Source organism: Phragmites australis, chromosome 2, assembly GCF_958298935.1.
Source record: "Phragmites australis chromosome 2, lpPhrAust1.1, whole genome shotgun sequence".
In the NCBI taxonomy this organism is placed as follows: Eukaryota; Viridiplantae; Streptophyta; class Magnoliopsida; order Poales; family Poaceae; genus Phragmites; species Phragmites australis.
Window position 1 is genome coordinate 358743 of NC_084922.1, and position 18312 is coordinate 377054.

General features: G+C 48.8%; 5 protein-coding genes across 11 annotated transcripts; 2 read left to right on the plus strand and 3 right to left on the minus strand.

Moving 5' to 3' along the window:
- The first annotated feature begins 751 nt into the window (after nt 1–751).
- Nucleotides 752–4761, plus strand: LOC133891939 (probable transcription factor GLK2). 2 transcript variants are annotated; one of them, XM_062332665.1, is made up of 6 exons: nt 752–1655; nt 2443–2583; nt 3282–3656; nt 3835–3912; nt 4020–4145; nt 4262–4761. In XM_062332665.1, exons 1-6 carry the CDS (start codon nt 1116–1118, stop codon nt 4430–4432), a joined length of 1431 nt encoding a protein of 476 aa, XP_062188649.1. In that variant the 5' UTR covers nt 752–1115; the 3' UTR covers nt 4433–4761. The 2 variants fall into 2 exon arrangements, with proteins under 2 accessions (XP_062188649.1, XP_062188644.1); XM_062332660.1 differs by having other exon boundaries at nt 754–1661.
- A 327-nt stretch (nt 4762–5088) lies between these two features.
- Nucleotides 5089–8342, minus strand: LOC133891952 (uncharacterized). 5 transcript variants are annotated; one of them, XR_009904331.1, is made up of 6 exons: nt 8197–8342; nt 7385–7474; nt 7189–7300; nt 5932–6048; nt 5738–5826; nt 5089–5590 (listed from the first exon to the last, which is right to left on the minus strand). XR_009904331.1 is itself a non-coding variant. In XM_062332683.1 (6 exons), exons 4-6 carry the CDS (start codon nt 6023–6025, stop codon nt 5272–5274), a joined length of 483 nt encoding a protein of 160 aa, XP_062188667.1. In that variant the 5' UTR covers nt 6026–6048; nt 7189–7300; nt 7385–7474; nt 8197–8342; the 3' UTR covers nt 5089–5271. The 5 variants fall into 5 exon arrangements, 3 of the variants coding, with proteins under 3 accessions (XP_062188667.1, XP_062188660.1, XP_062188676.1); XR_009904328.1 differs by having other exon boundaries at nt 5932–6077; XM_062332683.1 differs by having other exon boundaries at nt 5951–6048.
- Nucleotides 8343–8511: 169 nt separating this feature from the next.
- LOC133891976 (protein NUCLEAR FUSION DEFECTIVE 6, mitochondrial-like) lies at nt 8512–10014 on the plus strand. 2 transcript variants are annotated; one of them, XM_062332706.1, is made up of 3 exons: nt 8512–8648; nt 8738–8867; nt 9722–10014. In XM_062332706.1, the coding sequence occupies exons 1-3, from the start codon at nt 8512–8514 to the stop codon at nt 9791–9793; spliced, it is 339 nt and encodes a 112-aa protein (XP_062188690.1). In that variant the 3' UTR covers nt 9794–10014. The 2 variants fall into 2 exon arrangements, with proteins under 2 accessions (XP_062188690.1, XP_062188698.1); XM_062332714.1 differs by having other exon boundaries at nt 8738–8859.
- Nucleotides 10015–10204: 190 nt separating this feature from the next.
- On the minus strand, nt 10205–12719 carry LOC133891989 (probable metal-nicotianamine transporter YSL1). The gene is made up of 5 exons (XM_062332726.1): nt 12347–12719; nt 12114–12277; nt 11921–12018; nt 11493–11814; nt 10205–11341 (listed from the first exon to the last, which is right to left on the minus strand). Exons 1-5 carry the CDS (start codon nt 12696–12698, stop codon nt 10205–10207), a joined length of 2073 nt encoding a protein of 690 aa, XP_062188710.1. The 5' UTR covers nt 12699–12719.
- A 427-nt stretch (nt 12720–13146) lies between these two features.
- LOC133891997 (D-amino-acid transaminase, chloroplastic-like) lies at nt 13147–15473 on the minus strand. The gene is made up of 3 exons (XM_062332737.1): nt 15360–15473; nt 15198–15235; nt 13147–14358 (listed from the first exon to the last, which is right to left on the minus strand). Exons 1-3 carry the CDS (start codon nt 15379–15381, stop codon nt 13417–13419), a joined length of 1002 nt encoding a protein of 333 aa, XP_062188721.1. The 5' UTR covers nt 15382–15473; the 3' UTR covers nt 13147–13416.
- Between the last annotated feature and the right edge of the window lie 2839 nt (nt 15474–18312).

Consider the following 18312-nt stretch of genomic DNA (forward strand, 5'->3'; position numbering starts at 1 on the left):
CCAGTGACAGAGATCATTAGCGCCTACATTCATTGAATTGTTTGCTTAGAAACGTCAGCTACAACTGTCATCGGTTCCTGTTTCCGTGCTTTGTCTTTTCCCTAAAAATGCTTTAGGTGGATATCAACTCTTCTTAATTTTTAGATCCAAAAAAGATGTATATATGTGGATGATATTCTACACAATCAGAGCACTGAGCATTTGTTAATTAGGATCTTGCGTCCACCCAGGTTCGAGTTCCAGACTTGTTACGGAGCTCATCTTTTTCCCGGGATTTTGATTGCCAAGTAGGAATAGTACATAGTAATACAAATACTTATATTTTGAAATCAAATATTTCTCATAACTAGTGTAATAATACTATTTCCACATTATTCACATAAATAATTATATATATTAGCTCGCGATCAGAGTTTTTTTAGCACTTAAATATTAAAACTTCGATTCAATAGAAGGGAGTGTATAGTAGCCACTCTAAAATTCTAAATATATACTAGGCCGTACTTAACAATGATGAGTAGAAAAACACGATCAATGTAGATTCTGGTGGAGGACAAAATGCCTAGCAAACGGGCATATCCGAATCAGAATTATTTTCTTGTGCAAGTTGCAATGGTCAAATTCAGCCGGCAGTATACTAACTGACGTGAGAAATCGCACACAGATAAACGCTGCGGAGCCTAGTGTCTTGTGCGTATACAGTCGATCGGTGTATAATGAGAGAGAGAGAGAGAGAGAGAGAGAGAGAGAGAGAGAGAGAGAGAGAGAGAGACGGGCATTGCCACAAAAGAAAGAGAGAACCCTATAGAGAAATCTGGAGGAGGTTGTGGTGGACATGCGTCCTCCTGTCCTGCCTCTAATACTCCAAAATCACCACCAAACTAGTCTTCTAGCTAGTCCATTGCTCTCACATCTCTTCTTCTTTCCTTCTCCCATCTTCTTTATCCATTAGAGATCTTGGTTAGCGATCTGAGCTCCCCATGGAGTACTGATAATCGAGCAAAAATTAACCGGTAGCAGATACATATCTGATTCTCTACCAAGATAGAGAGATTCATTTAGGAGGGGTAGTATTTTTGTATAGGTATCCCTAGTTGTTGCTAGTAGCGGGATCGATGCTTGAGGTGTCCACGCTGCGAAGCCCTAGCAAGGCGGATCAGCGCGGCTTCATCGGCGACCATGCCGGGTTCCCCACGTCCGCCACCGACTGCGACGACTTCATGGTCGACGACAACCTGCTCGACTACATCGACTTCAGCTGCTGCGACGTCCCGTCGTTCTTCGACGCCGACGGAGACATCCTCCCCGACCTCGAGGTCGATCCCATGGAGCTCCTCGCCGAGTTCTCGTCCCTGGACGACTCGGCAGTGAGCCCGGCAGATGGTTGTCGAGCCCTTGGCGACGGCGGCCGCGCCGAGGCGAAGCCTCCGGACGTGAAGGAAGCGCAGAAGGAACTGTTAGTGGAAGAAAAAGATGAGAAGCGGTTGTTGGAAGATGAGAAAGATGTGGTGAAGAACGGGGATGAGATCTTGAGCGCGGTGACGACGGAGGATCATGCGGCGGCCGGGTCCGACACCAAGTTGTCAGGGTCGGCAGAGGGACACAGCAAGAAGAAGCCGTCGACGTCGGCCAAGAACTCCCACGGCAAGCGGAAGGTGAAGGTACTAACACACCTACTAGCCCTAGATATGTATCACAGCAAATAATTAAGCACCACATCATCCACATGCAGTTTGAGCTAGCACAGGAAAATACAACAAAAGCTCACTCATGTTTGAATCTTGCACTGGTTAATTAGGACAAAAAAAAGGCAGGACACATAATTTTTTCACAAAACATGCGAGAGATAATTCAGATCTGACTCAACAACGTCATCATGAGAAAATCCGTAGGAGACCTAGCAGCACAATGGCCTTGGCCTTGCATGGAGCGTACACCTGGTCCCAGTACTTGCGGCCTGCAGAGCAAGCCACTGGCATCTTAGATGACTCGGCTGCTGCTAGATCTTTTTCTCGACTTGGGTATGTAGGTATGGAGCTTTACACCGAAGTGTTCCTGGGAAATGAATAGGGCCATGGGAATCCCCGTGTTGCTCCCTTTTCCGGGCGGATGGAGATGGATCTTGGCAGGGTTGGATGAAAGATCTTGACACTGCAGGCCAGCCGGGGTCACGGGATCGACCAAGCCAAGCATGCTGCATGAATATACCAACAAACAGTAGCTGCAATGCATGCTCTCTGCTCCTTTCTATCTCCTTTTTCCGGCCGGGACAAGTTGCTCAGTCCTGTCTTTGCTACACCATATGCAGCTAGCTAGGATAAAATCTAAGGCTTTTCCGGCTCAAGGATTGCATATGTTTATATCCGGCCCATCGGATTCAGAACTAGATGTTTTTTGTTTCTTAGATGTGAACTAGCTAATGTGTGTTCCTGATATATAAAGGTGGATTGGACGCCGGAGTTGCACCGGAGGTTCGTGCAGGCAGTGGAGCAGCTAGGAATTGACAAGGCTGTGCCGTCCCGGATCCTGGAGATCATGGGCATCGAGTGTCTTACACGACACAACATTGCCAGCCACCTCCAGGTACGTACCTGCGTGCTATATCTGGTGTGATTAGTCGGTTGGGTATGTAAGCATACATATACAGTCACAGCCAGATCTGGGGAACACATATATATGGAGCATATATTGTCCATGCCAGTAATAGTACCAGAAGAGCAGTACATTGCTACATACTACTCATCACGCATGTGAATCTTTTACCTGCCAAACCAAGGCAGTACAGCAGCAGCTGGTAAAAGTGAAAGCATTTTCAAACAAGTGGCATGCATTGCAGCGAGATTAGCTAGCAGCGTACGTACACCATGCATGCATTGGGCATTGCATGTCAATGGCATCGTTGGATTTATTCCTCTGCCCAAACCGTGCAAAGGGGAGACGCCAAGCGGTGCAGACGCCGCGCCACAAACCAACGACAAGGTACGGCGCGGGCCCTGATTAGATCGTCAGCGCGCCCCCGCATGCATATGCTCTGCCACCTCCTGCATGCGATTGGACGGACGAACCACGCCCCGTCGTGCACAAATCCCCACCCCAACGAGAGGTCCAATCCTAGATCATGCAATATATATATATATATATAATATAATATAGTATGATAAAAGCAAGATTAATGAAACCGAGGATCCGATCCTGTGCCTGTGGTGGAGACAACTAATCATATCTATCGGTTGTCATTGAGTTCGCTCGCTCGTTTTCTTCTTATTTTTGCATGTGTGCAGAAGTACCGGTCGCACAGGAAGCACCTGATGGCGCGGGAGGCGGAGGCGGCAAGCTGGGCGCAGAAGCGGCAGATGTACGCGGCGGCTGGCACTGGAGCGCCGAGGAAGGACATGCCATTGCCAGCTGCAGGCCCGTGGGTCGTCGTGCCAACCATCGGGTTCCCGCCGCCGGGTGCGCCCACGACGATGGTGCAGCCTCCGGCGCCGTTCGGCCGGCCGCTGCACGTGTGGGGCCACCCACCCACCGCGGTCGACGCAGCAGCGCCGCCCGCAATGCTGCCTGTGTGGCCGCGGCACCTGGCGCCACCCCGGCCGCTACCGTCGTGGGCGCACCCGCCGCCGGTGGACCCGGCGTACTGGCACCAGCAGTATAACGTGCGTGCTCCTCTGCTACCTTCCCGCTTGCCCTGCATTGCATTGCATGTGACTCCTCTAGCTTTCAGCTCACCTCACTTTTAGCAGCTTGGCTGTATGTATGTACGCATGCAATAGTCAATCGATGCAACTCTGCCAGCTAATTAATCTACCGTTCTCTCCTCGGTGCATGCTGCAGGCGGCCAGGAAGTGGGGCCCACAGGCAGTGACACAAGGGACACCCTGCGTACCGCCGCCGATGCCTCCTGCCGTAATGGTAAACTCTACTCCTAAGTCCTAATTACTGCAACTTGCATCATATCGCATGTACTGCCGCAACAATCGCTCCTGCTAATAAGAGATGTTGGTCCATGCGTAATGCAGAGGTTTCCTGCGCCGCCGGTGCCGGGGATGATGCCGCACCCCATGTATAGACCGATGATCTCTCCGCCGCCGCCACCGCAGAGCAGCAAGCTCGCCGGCTTGCAGCTGCAGCTCGACGCCCACCCGGTATGCATTGTCCTATATATTGCCTCCGATCCAATCATCTTGACACTAGCTATTTCTTGATTAATCTCAGAGATAACAGTTGATTAATTCTTTGGTGCATGGATTAATATATGCAGTCCAAGGAGAGCATCGACGCAGCCATTGGAGATGTTTTAGTGAAGCCATGGCTGCCGCTTCCCCTCGGGCTGAAGCCGCCCTCGCTGGACAGTGTCATGTCGGAGCTGCAGAAGCAAGGCATACCAAAGGTCCCACCGGCGGCGTTGACGAGCGGCAGCGCCGGCAACTGATCGATCGGTCTCCACCTCTCGCCGACGACGACGGATGCATGCATGGAAGCACTTTCATGCACGCTTTTTCTCGATCGATGGCACAACTCGTCGACATGTATGCCAACCTGTACTATACGCACGTACGTATGATCCATCGATCGATGTACGCCCGTGCGCTGTGTAGATTAGTAGTAGTAGTGTTGTATCATGGCTTGACATCTCTGTTTCTTTTTTTCTCTCAATTACGCACTGGTGAGCTAGGTCTATTTGAGGGTTAGTTGTGTGTATTTCTAAGATGCCACGGAATCTATCAATAATAACCAAATAACACTCTGTTCTGCCTCCTATTGTCGATGGTGTGCTTATTATCAGGAAACTTTGATCGTTTGTGGACCTGCGTGCTTCATGCGATTTGTTTGGTTACTGACTTGCTTGCTGGTAAACGAAATTCCAAGATGCTTTAAGACTGAGGGGAAGCAAAGTGATTGTGTATTCAATTACAGTAATTTTTTTATGTCATGGCCTCAATTAAATGATGTGTACTACAACATCAAATGGCTCAAGTTCAATTAAACTGTATATCAGGCATCTCTCTCAAGGCAGCAACCATAGTCATCCCTGACAATTGAGACGCCACATGGCTGTTCAGTGTGAACTCTACAACCCTGAAGGGCTTGTTTGGAATATAGGAATGATTTATTTTTAAATTTTTATAGGATTGGAATCCTATAATAATAATAAGTTTTGGATTATGTAGGTACAAAATTCTTTCTATGCTAGTGCAAACAGGCTCTATAGAAACATTAGGGATTCTCTCAAAACAAAATAATACAACATATTGTAGGAGGGGCAAAACTTCAGCAGTTTCGAGTCTCAACTGAAACATAGAACAGTGTTGATTCTTTCTGCTTCTCAAACCCCGCCAGAACAAACTTCACGATGTTAAGATAGCTTTGCGACTTGGAGATAAACAGAAACAACGCGCTGAAAGGCAAGGCCAGCGCTTCATATAGCGACTCAACTTCTTTGATGATTCTTCGTTTCCTGAAGGACTGTACAGGCATGCTCCCTGGAGAACTGTGCTTTCGTCTTCTTTCTTCTTTACGGTTCTCTGATTCAATCATAGTATGCCTTAAGTTGCCTGCCTTGTAGATTGGCTTTGGTAGGTGTCTATGCCTGCAGTAACAAACCAAAGAGGCAACTTTAGCAAACTAATCTTAAGAGAGGCAAGAGTCTGCCTATCGATGACTTGAATAAACTCAATAGAAAATTAGAGATCATCTCTGAAGTAGGAATTCTCCATGTCAGCAAAGAGTAGCTTACCGCACAATCCGCTTGACTTCTGGAAGGTGCTTATACCGCTCCTTGACAGCACCTAGGTATTCTTGCTTTTTGCGCTCCCTTGGAAGAAGCTGCAAAAGAGATTTGTTGACAATCACATACCAGACCCAACATGAAAATGTTAAACAAAAGTCTTAGAAAATTTTTAGTATGCGGAAAACGAAAGATAAACTGACAATGAGCAGTAAGACAAACTTGTTCGTTGTGTAAAACTTGCGACTCCCAGTTATTCTGAAACTTTGGACTTCCACAGCCGAATATTTGTATCATCACTTCCAGAGACTATATAGGTCCTGCCATAGGTGTACTTACACAAAACACCCTTTAAAGAAATATGGTAAATTGGTTCAAATCTGACAGTAATCTTCACGGTAAATAGCAGAAGATTATCTTTTAGCAAAAAGACGCAAAGAATTGAAATACCATAAAGGAAAGTGTAATAGATAAACAGGGAGTAGAGGAGGGGGTATCTGAAGAAAAAATTGCTCAGGGAATCACCTTCGCAGCTATACCTATTCTGAAAAAATGCAGAGAAGAAAATTTTGCTGGCAAATATAAGCTGAACTAACTGATCAGCAAAATTCAAAGTTCAAAGACAACGCAGGTTGCAAAGGGACTTGATGTATTAGTTCAAAATGGTTGGGTCGACAAGACTAGCCTGGAACTCATTGACACTGAACTATTTTCTGAAACTACAGACAGCGAAATTCAGTCCAAGCATACCCCATTTTGGAACCCATATATACACGTTAACTGGTCTCCCACAGTCCCACTAAACTGATTCACTTAGTATTCACGAACACAGTGATATCGAGTGCAATTTATTCATGGCAACATACAAAAATGATTGAACACCTAAAAAGGGGCAAAATTGAAGTTCCACATAAAAACCCAGTCTAATTTTTGGTCTAAGAATGAGGCAGTGGCGGATCCAGTGCCAGAGCGCTGGGTAGGCATCGATTAGGCTTTTTCTTTTTTTTCGTTTTTTTTAATGAACCGTGGGCTAGATCACATACTAAATTAAACTTGGATCAGATCTCAGGGTAGTCCCAGACCCACCTGGACTACCCTCTGGGTCCGCCACTGGAATGAGGGCACCAATGGTAACCTAAACATCCAAATATCTTTCAAGTTGAATTTCGTTGGATCATAACAGAATTAGAAGATGAGAAATGGAAGTTAGTCTGAGCAAGAGAAGAATACAGTGAGAGTTCACTAGAACCAGCTACGAGGCCCAGGCTAGAATCAACTCAGGCAAATAATCTCAGTTAGTATCACGCTAAGGCCCAAACTAAAAAGTCAGAACATCAAAATGTTGTGGTTGCATGATATAAGTTATTAATTGATTTAGTTTATTAGTTTGCCAAAGGAGGAAATAAGATTGTGCAAAGACACTCGACAAGATAAAGCCTGGTCCAGAAGTAGGAAATTACCCCCATCCATGGAACCAGAAAATATTGCTTTCAAATGATTGGGGTTCTTCGCCATGCACGATACGGCATGAATATGCCCGTACATTGCTCCAATAAATGGCTTTGCAAATATCTACAAAAGGAAAGCAGTAAAATCCTCATTATAATAAAAAGCAACGAACAAAACATGAATGAAGAGAAAGACGAAGAGATATACCTTCTCTAACTTTGCGGTATTAAGTGCCCGACTGTACTCAACAGCTTTCTCTTGCATATGAAGTCCTGGATCGTAATTGCGGAATACTTTCTGTTGATAGGAACAAGTGAGGTTAGGGATGTCAGTGGTTGGGAAAAGTGTAATTTCAGGCCTGATCGCCCGAGTAAGCAATCACGCAGTCTTCCAAAAACTCCAACCAAGTGCTGGCAGTGGAATTAAAAAAAGTAGCTAAAAGTTATGCACATACTTCATTTGGAAAATGTATGCTGAAGATTTTAAGTTATATGCCCTATAAAGCTAGCGTGCTAAACCAACAAACTGCCATCTTAGTTTGTAAATATTGATTGATGCAGATGTTTGATGTCTAAGAAAGCAAAGCTAGTAATTTTGGCCCCGAATCCCCAATGGAAACTGAACTAGAAGAAACATATTGAACTCTGCACGATGGCGCTTTAAGTGTCAAACAGGCTGAAGCAGCAATGAGCTTCAATACAAGAGGAACAGAAGTTGGACAAATGGGGGATCAAATTGGAATTGACCTCTCAAAAATTACAACTACAACAAATCTGGACTGTTCCGCAAACAGTACTGAGTACATAATTATGGAGACACGCTCGATGCTTAGAGAGAGAGAGAGAGCAGATTGCAACCCTACAGTTACTACCGTGCAATACTAGTACCAAGGTATGGCAAGTTGACAGCATCACTCTCTGACATAGGAGAAAGCAAACGAACGAATTCGACGCGCTGCTACGACGAGCAAACTCAGCAATAGCAACGCAGGAATCGGAATCACGATGAGATTCGCCTACCTGCAAGTCCTGGCTGCGCTCGCGCGTGAAGTCGTCGGTGGAGCGTGATATCACCTTCACCTTCACCTTCATCCCGCCCGCGTAGTAGACGAGGCAGAAGAGTAGTTGGCGAGGAGAAACGGCCGCGGAAGCTAGGGTTTTGCACCGCCGCCGCCGCCGCCGTGGAACATGATCACAATATAAATCAGACTGAGCCTTGCCGGCCCACGATCGGGAATGGACGGCCCAGATTGATTCCCTCTTTGGAATTACAGAATTGCCACTGCAGCACAAGGTGACCGACCGGAAACCCCCATCTCCTCCTCCACCACCACTATGGCCGCCGCCGCCAGGTCGCTGCTCCGCTCGTCGGCCTCCCTTCTCCGCGCTGCCCCGGCGAGATCCTCCGCCTCGTCATCTGCGACGCGGCCGTCTCTTCGGCGCGCGTTGGCTGCTCCCCCTCGCCTCCTCAGGTACGGCCCGGCCCGGCCCGGCCCACCGCTCTTCTCTTCCCCTCTTAACAAGCAAGATACTGGTGGTGATGGCGTTGTTCTTTGCGCAGGTCGCCCGTCGAGGCCAGCTTCTGCGTGGAGTCGCTGCTGCCGCTGCACAGCGCCACCGCCGCCGCGCGGATGACGTCCATGCTCGCTGTTCCTGCCCGAGGCCTCGGCTGGCTCACCCAAGGTAAAAAAGTAAAAACCAAAGCTACTCTCTGGTATTCGAAGATAACAATGCTTTAACCTGCCATAGTTGTTGGCATTGTCCAAATAAGAACATGTAACTGTACTGACCTTGCTAAACATTTTACTCCATTCCTTTTAAACATCCATATCTAGTGTTATCACTTCAATCTTAGATGCAATGCACAATTCTCTGCCATTTCTCTGCGTTTAGTCTGATGTATGTCATCTCATGTGGGCATCATTTTTTCTTTTTGGGTGAATGTTGGCATCATTCACCGGTCCTGTTTCTAGTTTGTTTGATGAAAGAGAAACATTTTTGTTTTTCTCTCAATTTTTCTTGTTGTAAGACCAGACGAAACTAGATGAAGAGCAACTGGGGCAAGGTGACCACTAGAATATCTCCACCATTTTGTTGAAGTCTTAGGACCTTACATGATTACCAAACCTTGTTGTGATATGTGAGTAAAAAGGTTGATTTGCTTATGAATGAAACAGCCTGTTGTGCATAAACCATAATCTTTTTCAAGTCATCACACAGTTCTTAAAAATTATGTAAATAACTTCCTGTTTTTCAAAAGAATACATAGAAATGGTGGATAGTGATTACTGTACAAAAATTCATGTCTTATTGAACCTTCAGTATAATGTATTAAAAATCAGGAGGACAGTAGTTTATTGCATTGGAGGATGTATTACTAAATACGGTGTGAAGACTCCTAATTTTGCTTGGAAAAAAGGACAATCCTAAGGTTGCAACCTGACCTACTGGGAAAACCAACTTAGACAACTAACATCGGTGATGTTAAATATGTGTTCTTGAATATGTAGACCTATTGTGATGAATTGATATTGTTGGACAACAGCTGAAACTGATGGAGTATGATGCTGGCGCCATAGGAACAAGGAGATCACTGGTGTTTGAAGCTCTTCTGTGATCCTGCTGGAGTTGACAAAAAAGGAAGTATGCTTTTCTCTGTATCTGAACTACGATGATGACTTAATAAACAATTTTGGATGTTGCTCGGCCTTTGTTTTTGCCTTTTCGTTGACTAGAATCCTCAATCCTCATGTAATGAAAACTATGGCATGATCTAAATGTTTGCGATGCTAGATATTGTAGTGGAATCATAAAACTTCACTCATCATTTTTTGGTTTGGTTTCTTCGGCATGATTTGTGATTGAAATGCTTGCAAGGTGCAATTGTGTTATTTTATATCGGCAGTGCTTTGGAACATCCTTCGCCATAAAATACTTGTATCCATAATGTACCTGTGGGCACTAAATATTTTCGAACAATATGATATCAAATAATTTACAAACAACATTCTACAAGTGCTTTGTTGTGTCATCGCGGAGTTGCCAAGTCGGGTACGAAATGCTGCTGCATTTCCTTATTCTGGTAGCTAGACAGGAACTTCATGCAGATAGGCGGCTCGACTTTGAAAATCGAAAGGAACGCCATAGGCAGTGCCCAGAGACCATCTCCACAGATCAAACCTGACGCCACTACAATTCCAAGCATATTTGCAGCTTGCCTATCTGCCCTCTTCCAGATGATGAGTATCAGGCTCCCCACGAACATGTCTATGGTGAATGTTGGTCCAACAAAGAAGGGGATCGCCATGGCCATGATGTTTGGAATGCAGCCTTTCACCCTCCAGTTATTTGCCCTGGCAATTGCTTCCAGGCTATCGAAGCACAAGGCCAGGACGAAGCAAGCTATGCAGAGCTTGATGGAGTGTTTGGGAAGTGTCTTGATTCCTTCAACACTTAGCGCTGCGATTCCGCGGTAGGCGACGGCCATGGGCGCCGCGTAGACCGATCCAGCTTCTCCCAGGTGCTCCTTGCCAACGATTTTCTGGAAGCCGAGGAAGACGAACGGGTTGATGAGGCAACCGAGCGTTGTTCCGATCACCTGGCTCGCGAACATGGACAACGGCGAGGTGAGTGTCAGGTACGCCGTCTTGAAGTCTTGCATGAGCTCCGCGGCATTACCGATGACCACCACCACCACGCCGCAGGCCGCAAGGCCGGCGATTGCGCCACCGGATGCTTCACCTACCCATGCCCCGACGATGAAGATAGCGAGCTTGCCATAGACGGTGCCGAGAGACCAGTCCGTGAGTCCAGAAGCATAGGAGTTGCAGAACGCAAGGAGGGGAGCCATGGCGTAGCACAAGGCGACATGGTAGTATCTGATCTGCGGGAAGATGCGCGGGACGAAGATCGTCGAGATGGTGGCAAATATTAGGTAGCCAACAAGCGCGAAATGGGTCGGCATGTCCTCGTTCCGAAAGTTCTGGATCCTGCGCCGATCATCGAAGCTAGGAGACGACTGTTCATCAGAACCACCATCATCTGCTACACCCTTGAGACCCTTTTGTTCCTGGCTTTTTTGGTGGAAGTGGCGTGCTGCCCTGATGCTGATTGCACTCAGCTGGAATAAGGAATCCCCAAGCACCATCGAGATGCCCATGGGCACCTGTTTTATATATTGACGAAGCACACAAGGTCAGTGAATCGCAGAGACTGAAGATATCTGATCAAGGAGTCACTGAAGAATATGTTTGTTGCAGTATCAAATGGTGCATGCTTCAAATTTGATAGTAGAAGCGCTGAAGTCTGCTGCTAACCTTGTATCCATTGATTCCTCTGAAGCTGGTCGGCGAAGGGTCGGTGAACCATTTCCCTTGCTTGCCTTGCAGAACGGGCCAGATGATCCCCGATGAAACGACGGCTCCGAAGAGCAGCGAGAAATTTACTAGGTAAGGGCAGATCATGCCGACGCCGACGAGACTCGGGGAGAAATCAAAGTAGAATCGTTCCCTGTACGCCTTGAGTCCGAAGACAGGAAAGGCTTGGAAGCCACAGCCGTCTCCTCCCGTGTAGAACCATTGGAAGGCAGCCCACGTGAAGCTTCCAACCAGAGATTTCACCAGAGCGCGCACTTGCAATCTAATTAAGGAGAAAAAATATTATGACAATTAAAAATCGCATTACAAATGATAAAGAAAAAGACTGTAAAACTAGATCAGAAACATTGCAAAGATGTGTTGTTTACTTTGCTGTTGCAGCCCCCTTTGGCGTGTGGAAGCTGTTGACAATGCCAGCGATAGCTGAACCAGATGGGTACATCAATTTGTAGTCCAGAATCATGATCTGCAAGGGAATGACAAAGAGAAAGAATGGAAATTTTTGATCGAATAATATTGGCTATTCTCGGACGGGAAATGGCATCAAGATCGATCTCTCACCTTCCTCAACGGGAGCGTGCAGAACAAGCTGGAGAAGCTGATGAGGAAGAGGAAGGCCATGACCTTTCCTGTATGCAGCGTATACACATCTTTCCCTGTGCCTGTCCCGCCGGCTGATTTTGCTACCGTCTCGGTCATCGCCGGCAAGTAGGACGTGAAGCCGCCTGCACGAGCGAGTATGTATTGCGTTCAGCATGCAGTGGCCATGCACGTTGATCATCGTGCATGCGTACCGTAGAGCGACAGCGTGGCGCAGGAGATGATGCAGGTTTGGACGACGACGTTCTCCTGTCTGGTGAAGGCCTGGGTGGCCACGCCGCAGCGGCCCAGCAGCCGCGTCCACGAGCTGATCACGAAGAAGCTCAGCAGGCTCGCCGACATGTTGAGGGACGGCACCAGGCCGGTGGTCAGCCCGATCCTCATCGAGATGAAGCTGAACACGGTGCCGAGCACCACGCTCGCGGCCACCGACCGCGCCGTGACCTGCCGCCACCACGGCGGAGGCGACTGCCCCGCGAACGGCGCCTCCACCGACGGCTCCTGGTCGTCATTCCGATGGTCGGCGGCGACGTCTCCTCCTGCCATGTTTCTTTCTTGAGATGTGTATCTGTGTTGCGCTTGCCAGGCCTTTGGCCCGTAGCCTCTAACCGGCCCCCGACATAAGCATGGCTTTTTTTGGGCGTCATGTAGCTAGATTGGTGGGCTGACAACCACAAGGTCCTCCTTTCTTGGCCATAAGATTGTTACGACAACTTGTTAATGGCAATCATCATTAACAAAGGAAGAAACACGCGAACAAACAGTCAAAAACGTTGCTTGTGCAACAGCCAATTGCCTGTCACAACAGCTGACAGTGACACGATTTGTTTGAGCTCTATGTAGAATTGAAGTGAAAATCCAGCCTATTGTTGCCATTCTGGAGACATCCAGTTTTGAAGAATACTTATTATCGACTGTGGGACCAAAGTAACGAGTACTGAATTTATACTGCCGATGAACAAGGGGAAAAGATGCAGACGAGGAGGCACATACATACACCAAGTAGATAATTACTATTTATTATTCATCCACTGAGGCAAGTGAACCACGACACTTGCTTATTCATCCACTGAGGCAAGTGCACCAAGACACTTGCTTATTCATGCATCGATCACACCACACGCAACAACTAAAAATCAAGACTTGCCGACTTATTTCAGTGGATCGGAGTCACCTCTCTCCCTGTCTTTCTGACACAAGAATCACCACCAGAAAGATGAAAGACGATGGCCTCTGTCTGGCATCAATCAATTCAGGTCCTCGATTACTGGTACGGAACGGTGATCCTGTCCGGGCCGGACTTCATGTCCTCCCACAGCAGATCCGACAGCGCCAGCATCAGCTGCCCCACCTTCCCGTCTCCGATGGCCTGCCCGTCCCACTCCACGATGGGCAGCACGGGCAGGCCGCTGCCGACGAAGGCCATCTCCACGCTGCGCTTCGCCTCCTCGGCCGTCATGTGCCTGGTGCCGACGCCCGTCAGCAGCCCGGCCTCCACCAGCTTCGGCGCCAGCGCCAGCAGCCGCTTGGCGGTGCACCCGCTGAGGATCTTGTCGAACGCGGGGAGCACCAGCTCGCGTTCCGCCGTCACGAACGCCACGTTCACCATGGGTCCCTCGGCCACGTACCCCTGCTCGTCCACCCACACGGAAGCGAACGCGCCGCGGTCCTCGGCGTCCATGATGGACAGCACGTTGGGCAGGTAGTTGACGTTCTTCATCGTCGCGAACAGCGGCGGCTTCATGGGCACCGACGTCGTCACGGCGCGCACCCCCTCGCGGCACTGCTCGTACTCGGTCGGGATCACCACGCCGTAGAACGCCGGCCCGGGGCACCCCTTGGAGGAGAGCAGGAAGTCTCCCGGCCCGGCGCTCAGCCAGTACCGGATGGAGCCCCTCCGGCAGTTGGACGCCGCCGTCATCTGGATCAGGATGCTACGCAGCTTGTCGCGCGGGAAGGGCGAGCCGATCCTGGCCTTGGCGGCGGAGCGGAGGAAGCGGTCCAGGTGCGGGTCCAGCTCGTAGAGGCAGCCGTCGAGGATCATGGCGGTGTCGAACACGCCGTGGCCGCGGTGGACCATGTGGTCGTCGATGGGGACGAGCATCATGGCGGGGTCGAGGATGATGCCGCCGAACACGCTCGAGTACATGGCCGTGCACGGCGCCGGCGACGTCGACTTCCATTTCTCTTGCAGCTGCTGCAGCACCTGCGATGCGACCGTGCGTGCATGAGAGTCTATCTGAGGCTTAATTAGTTCCATTAAGGATATGTTTGTTTCAGCTGTAGGTTATAAAAAGTAGTTTATAGATTATGAATTGTAAGAAGTTGGGTTGTAAAATCTGAATTATAAAAGTTGGATTGTGGACTGTTATAATCTGGTGGAAAACGGATTGCTGGATTGTTATAATCTAGGTGTTGGATTGTAACAATCCAGCTTTTACAACCAGCTGTTTGTTTCAGTTTTTGTATTGTAATCATAATCCAACTTTTACAATCCAGCTATTTGTTTTAGCTTTTAAATTTTGATACAATTCAACTTTTACAATCTAAAATAAATAGTGCCTAATGCTAAGACGAACCAATGCAATTTAATTGCTTGCTAAACAGTTCATATATATGAATTGTTTGGAGTTAGGCCTTTGAAAAGTGGTATCAAGTGCTACTTCTTTTTTTTTTTTTACTACTTTGATGTAGCATATAATTAAAAGTTGCTATATATGTGTGTCTACTCATCAACCAAAGAGAAATAAAAAAAGGGTTAGGTCGACAAAGCGGTGACGCCAGTGTCTCGACTAGTCAAACAAACAATCAATCGATCAGATTTTAGTTGCGTATCAAGTCAAGCATCTCCACGTACGATCGTTGTGTGCTCACAAGGCCGTCGATGAAGATAACATATACTGTACTATGGACAAAGATGCGGCCGGAATCATCTACCAAAGATTCAAGCAGCTACTACGAAAAACCTTAACAACTCTTCCTCTAATAGGAGGAATTGAAGGAATGCGGTGGAGGAGATGGAGATGAGGAATTATATTAGCTCACCTCGGTGCCCGATTGGTACACCGGGACTTGACCCACCCCTGGAACAGGCCGGAATCGATGTCAGAATAGATCAAAGACGACAGAGGCAGCAGCTCCAGCTCAAGAGAATCGAAGAAGAAGCGGCTATCGTATCATATCTAGCGCTGGAATGGATTGGCTCACCTGCTTGCACGTAGGAACCCATGTCGATGCTAAGGGCGGGCAATGAGTGGCAGAAAGATGGATAGGCTCAATCGCCTGGCTGCAGTATCATTTTTATACTTCAAAGGGGAAGCGGGCCAACGGCAACGGACGTGAGAATGAGACGGTGGCACGACAAGGGCCGGAAAGCGACAACTTTTGGCCGGCCACCCCACCCACCGCTGCATTTTGTATGCTCTTATAGTCTTTTGTTGTTGCGTTGCACCGCACTGCGTCCTTTCTGTCTCATCACCCACGCCCGGGCACTGCATCTTTGTCTGTCTGTGTGTCCGGGCACTTGTGTCGGCAGGCGTGCAATACGTTAGAATATATTATGTTGGGTAATAGTTAGGTTGTGTTTGTCTGGAACAAAAATTTCCTATCCTATCCATTCAGAAAACCATTCTAATAAAAAATCATAGGTCGTTACTATTCAATATGCAGTATAACGAACAAGAGTTAGAGTAGATCAATCCAACGTCGTACGCGTCAAACTCCTCGAGCAGCTTCTCGATCAAATCTGCGACCAGCCCTACGCAGGTGGTCACGCTCCCCTACCAACTTTGAGCAGGTGGTCGTGCTCCTCGACCAGTTCCTCGACCAGCTCCCGATCAGGTCTGTCGCGTCCTCGACCAGTTTTAAATGGTCGTGTCGTGCTGCCCGACCAGATCCGAGTGGTCTCGTTGTGCTCCGCGATCAGACGAACAGGTACGTCGACCAGTTCATCACAGTCGGCGACCAGTCCTGAACACGTCGCGATCAACTCGCCGAGAAGATCAGCGCCGCAATAGCAGCAGCGCATCTATGGTATCCACACGTACTGGGCAGAAACGTCGAGCATCGATATGGCAGCACCGCACGCGAGGCTAGGGTTTTGGGAGATCATGTAGAAGGCTGCGACTAGGGTTTCGGAGTGGCTCAACCTTAGCGTACCCTATCCATACCTATCCTTATATAGAGTTCGCTAATAGGCTCTCACGTTGGAAACCCTTTAGGACTCTAATGTAAGGAACTGTCCAAATAATATTCTAATTAATCACCAGGAGGATCATTATTCATAATCACAACCTCGATGATTAACCAGAATATCATTCCGGTAGTCCTGGCATGTGTTTTGTGTCCAAAATCAAAACGCATGCCCTTTCAACATGTACATCACAATAAAGCTTAAGAAAGAGCGAGTAATTAACATTATATTACAAGTTCTTAAGCATGCAACAAGTTATCACAATTTACAGCAAAAGAGAGCTAGGAGGAGACTAAAACCTGCTCAACTCCTAACCAACAAAAGAACTAATCAGCGAAAGACTAAAAGTTATACAATAAAAGGATATGGAGCCACATGCCCTTAGGCTCCATACCAAAATACTGAGTTTGGAGTAGAGTGTGTTACTCCTGCCCGCCACCCTGATCGGCAGGCACAAAGTAGCCAAACACCGCCCCCTCCTCGCCGACCTGTGAACCTACATCAACTTAAGGGCAGCACCCTGAGTACGAAGGTACTTGCAAGTCTTACACAATATGGGTATATAATATCCCGACTCTAAGGATTATGCATTAAGCTGTTAGCAAGAATATGCCATAAGGTTAAGTAAAACATCTACGGTAAGCAACCTAGACATACGTGTGAGCAACTAACTTAACCAATATATATGAAATTACCCTGCAACTACCAACTGATCATATGAAACTGAAGCCACATTAGTATTAATGTATAACAAGTACCATCTCAACCACCTCCCACATATCCGAACCACAAACCACATATCCGAACCATACAACCAAACCAACCACAAGAACTCTACGACCGGGTGCAAATGAACAATAGCATGCTCATGACCGAGAGTGCGACAGTTCAAACTATTTATACACCCTGCAGGGGGATTGTCAGTGAATCAGGAACCGGGGGTCCCCGAATCTCGAGGCCGGGTCAGCAATCCGCCATGTGGCGCCATCCCGCGGAGTTTCCCCGCGAGGTAAAAAAGATTAAGTCTCGGGAGAGGGCGCTCGAGGCCGCAGTCAGTGGCCCCCGAGCACCAAAGTTTCCCGATGATCTGCGAAGTCTAAGTGCCGGGAAGAAAGTGCTCGAGAAGGTGTACGGTGACCCCCGAGCACCCGAGTCCCCCGACGACCAGGAAGGCTAAGTATCGGGAGAAGTGTACCCGGGGCCGCGAGCGGTGGCTGTCGGTGTATTAGGAACCAGGGGTCCCTGAGTCCCGAAGACCGGGTCGGCCATCCGCCACATATCACCATCCCGCGAGGTCTACCCTGCAGGATAAGAAGAAACTAAGTCCTGGGGGAAGGTGCTCGGGGCCGTAGCCTCTAGGTTCCTGAGCACCCCGGTTCCCCGATGATCCGCAGAGTCCAAATACCGGGAAGGAAGTTCTCGGGAGAGAGTGCCCGGGGCTGCACGTGGCAGCCCCCGAGGACTCGGTTCCCCGAAGGTCCCACCGAAGTGCTCGGGAGAGAGTGCTCGGGGCTGCACGTGGCAGCCCCCGAGGACTCGGTTCCCCGAAGGTCTCACCGAAGTGCTCGGGGCTGCACGTGGCAGCCCCCGAGGACTTGGTTCCCCGAAGGTCTCACCGAAGTGCTCGGGAGAGAGTGCTCGGGGCTGCACGTGGCAGCCCCCGAGGACTCGGTTCCCCGAAGGTCCCACCGAAGTGCTCGGGAGAGAGTGCTCGGGGCTGCACGTGGCAGCCCCCGAGGACTCGGTTCCCCGAAGGTCCCACCGAAGTGCTCGGGAGAGAGTGCTCGGGGCTGCACGTGGCAGCCCCCGAGGACTCGGTTCCCCGAAGGTCTCACCGAAGTGCTCGGGAGAGAGTGCTCGGGGCTGCGCGTGGCGGCCCCCGAGGACTCGGTTCCCCGAAGGTTCGCGCAAGATCATTCGACGACCCGAAGGGTCCCATCGTCGGGGTGTCAGCCAGTCAAAGGCCCA

Bases quoted from the DNA above. Each gene is read 5' to 3' on its own strand.
- LOC133891939 (XM_062332660.1), top strand. From the start codon at position 1,116: ATGCTTGAGGTGTCCACGCTGCGAAGCCCTAGCAAGGCGGATCAGCGC. The intron at 2,584-3,281 runs GTACGTACCTGC...GCATGTGTGCAG, and splicing joins ACATTGCCAGCCACCTCCAG to AAGTACCGGTCGCACAGGAA. The intron at 3,657-3,834 runs GTGCGTGCTCCT...TGCATGCTGCAG, and splicing joins ACTGGCACCAGCAGTATAAC to GCGGCCAGGAAGTGGGGCCC.
- LOC133891952 (XM_062332683.1), bottom strand. From the start codon at position 6,025: ATGATACAAATATTCGGCTGTGGAAGTCCAAAGTTTCAGAATAACTGG. The intron at 5,827-5,950 runs GTTTGTCTTACT...TCTCTTTTGCAG, and splicing joins AAGTTTTACACAACGAACAA to CTTCTTCCAAGGGAGCGCAA. The intron at 5,591-5,737 runs GTAAGCTACTCT...TTGTTACTGCAG, and splicing joins GAAGTCAAGCGGATTGTGCG to GCATAGACACCTACCAAAGC.
- LOC133891976 (XM_062332706.1), top strand. From the start codon at position 8,512: ATGGCCGCCGCCGCCAGGTCGCTGCTCCGCTCGTCGGCCTCCCTTCTC. The intron at 8,649-8,737 runs GTACGGCCCGGC...TTCTTTGCGCAG, and splicing joins GCTCCCCCTCGCCTCCTCAG to GTCGCCCGTCGAGGCCAGCT. The intron at 8,868-9,721 runs GTAAAAACCAAA...GTTGGACAACAG, and splicing joins GGCTCACCCAAGGTAAAAAA to CTGAAACTGATGGAGTATGA.
- LOC133891989 (XM_062332726.1), bottom strand. From the start codon at position 12,698: ATGGCAGGAGGAGACGTCGCCGCCGACCATCGGAATGACGACCAGGAG. The intron at 12,019-12,113 runs GTGAGAGATCGA...ATTCCCTTGCAG, and splicing joins GCACGCTCCCGTTGAGGAAG to ATCATGATTCTGGACTACAA. The intron at 11,815-11,920 runs GTAAACAACACA...CTCCTTAATTAG, and splicing joins AAGGGGGCTGCAACAGCAAA to ATTGCAAGTGCGCGCTCTGG.
- LOC133891997 (XM_062332737.1), bottom strand. From the start codon at position 15,381: ATGGGTTCCTACGTGCAAGCAG. The intron at 15,236-15,359 runs GTGAGCCAATCC...GGCCTGTTCCAG, and splicing joins GGGTTCCTACGTGCAAGCAG to GGGTGGGTCAAGTCCCGGTG. The intron at 14,359-15,197 runs GTGAGCTAATAT...GTCGCATCGCAG, and splicing joins TGTACCAATCGGGCACCGAG to GTGCTGCAGCAGCTGCAAGA.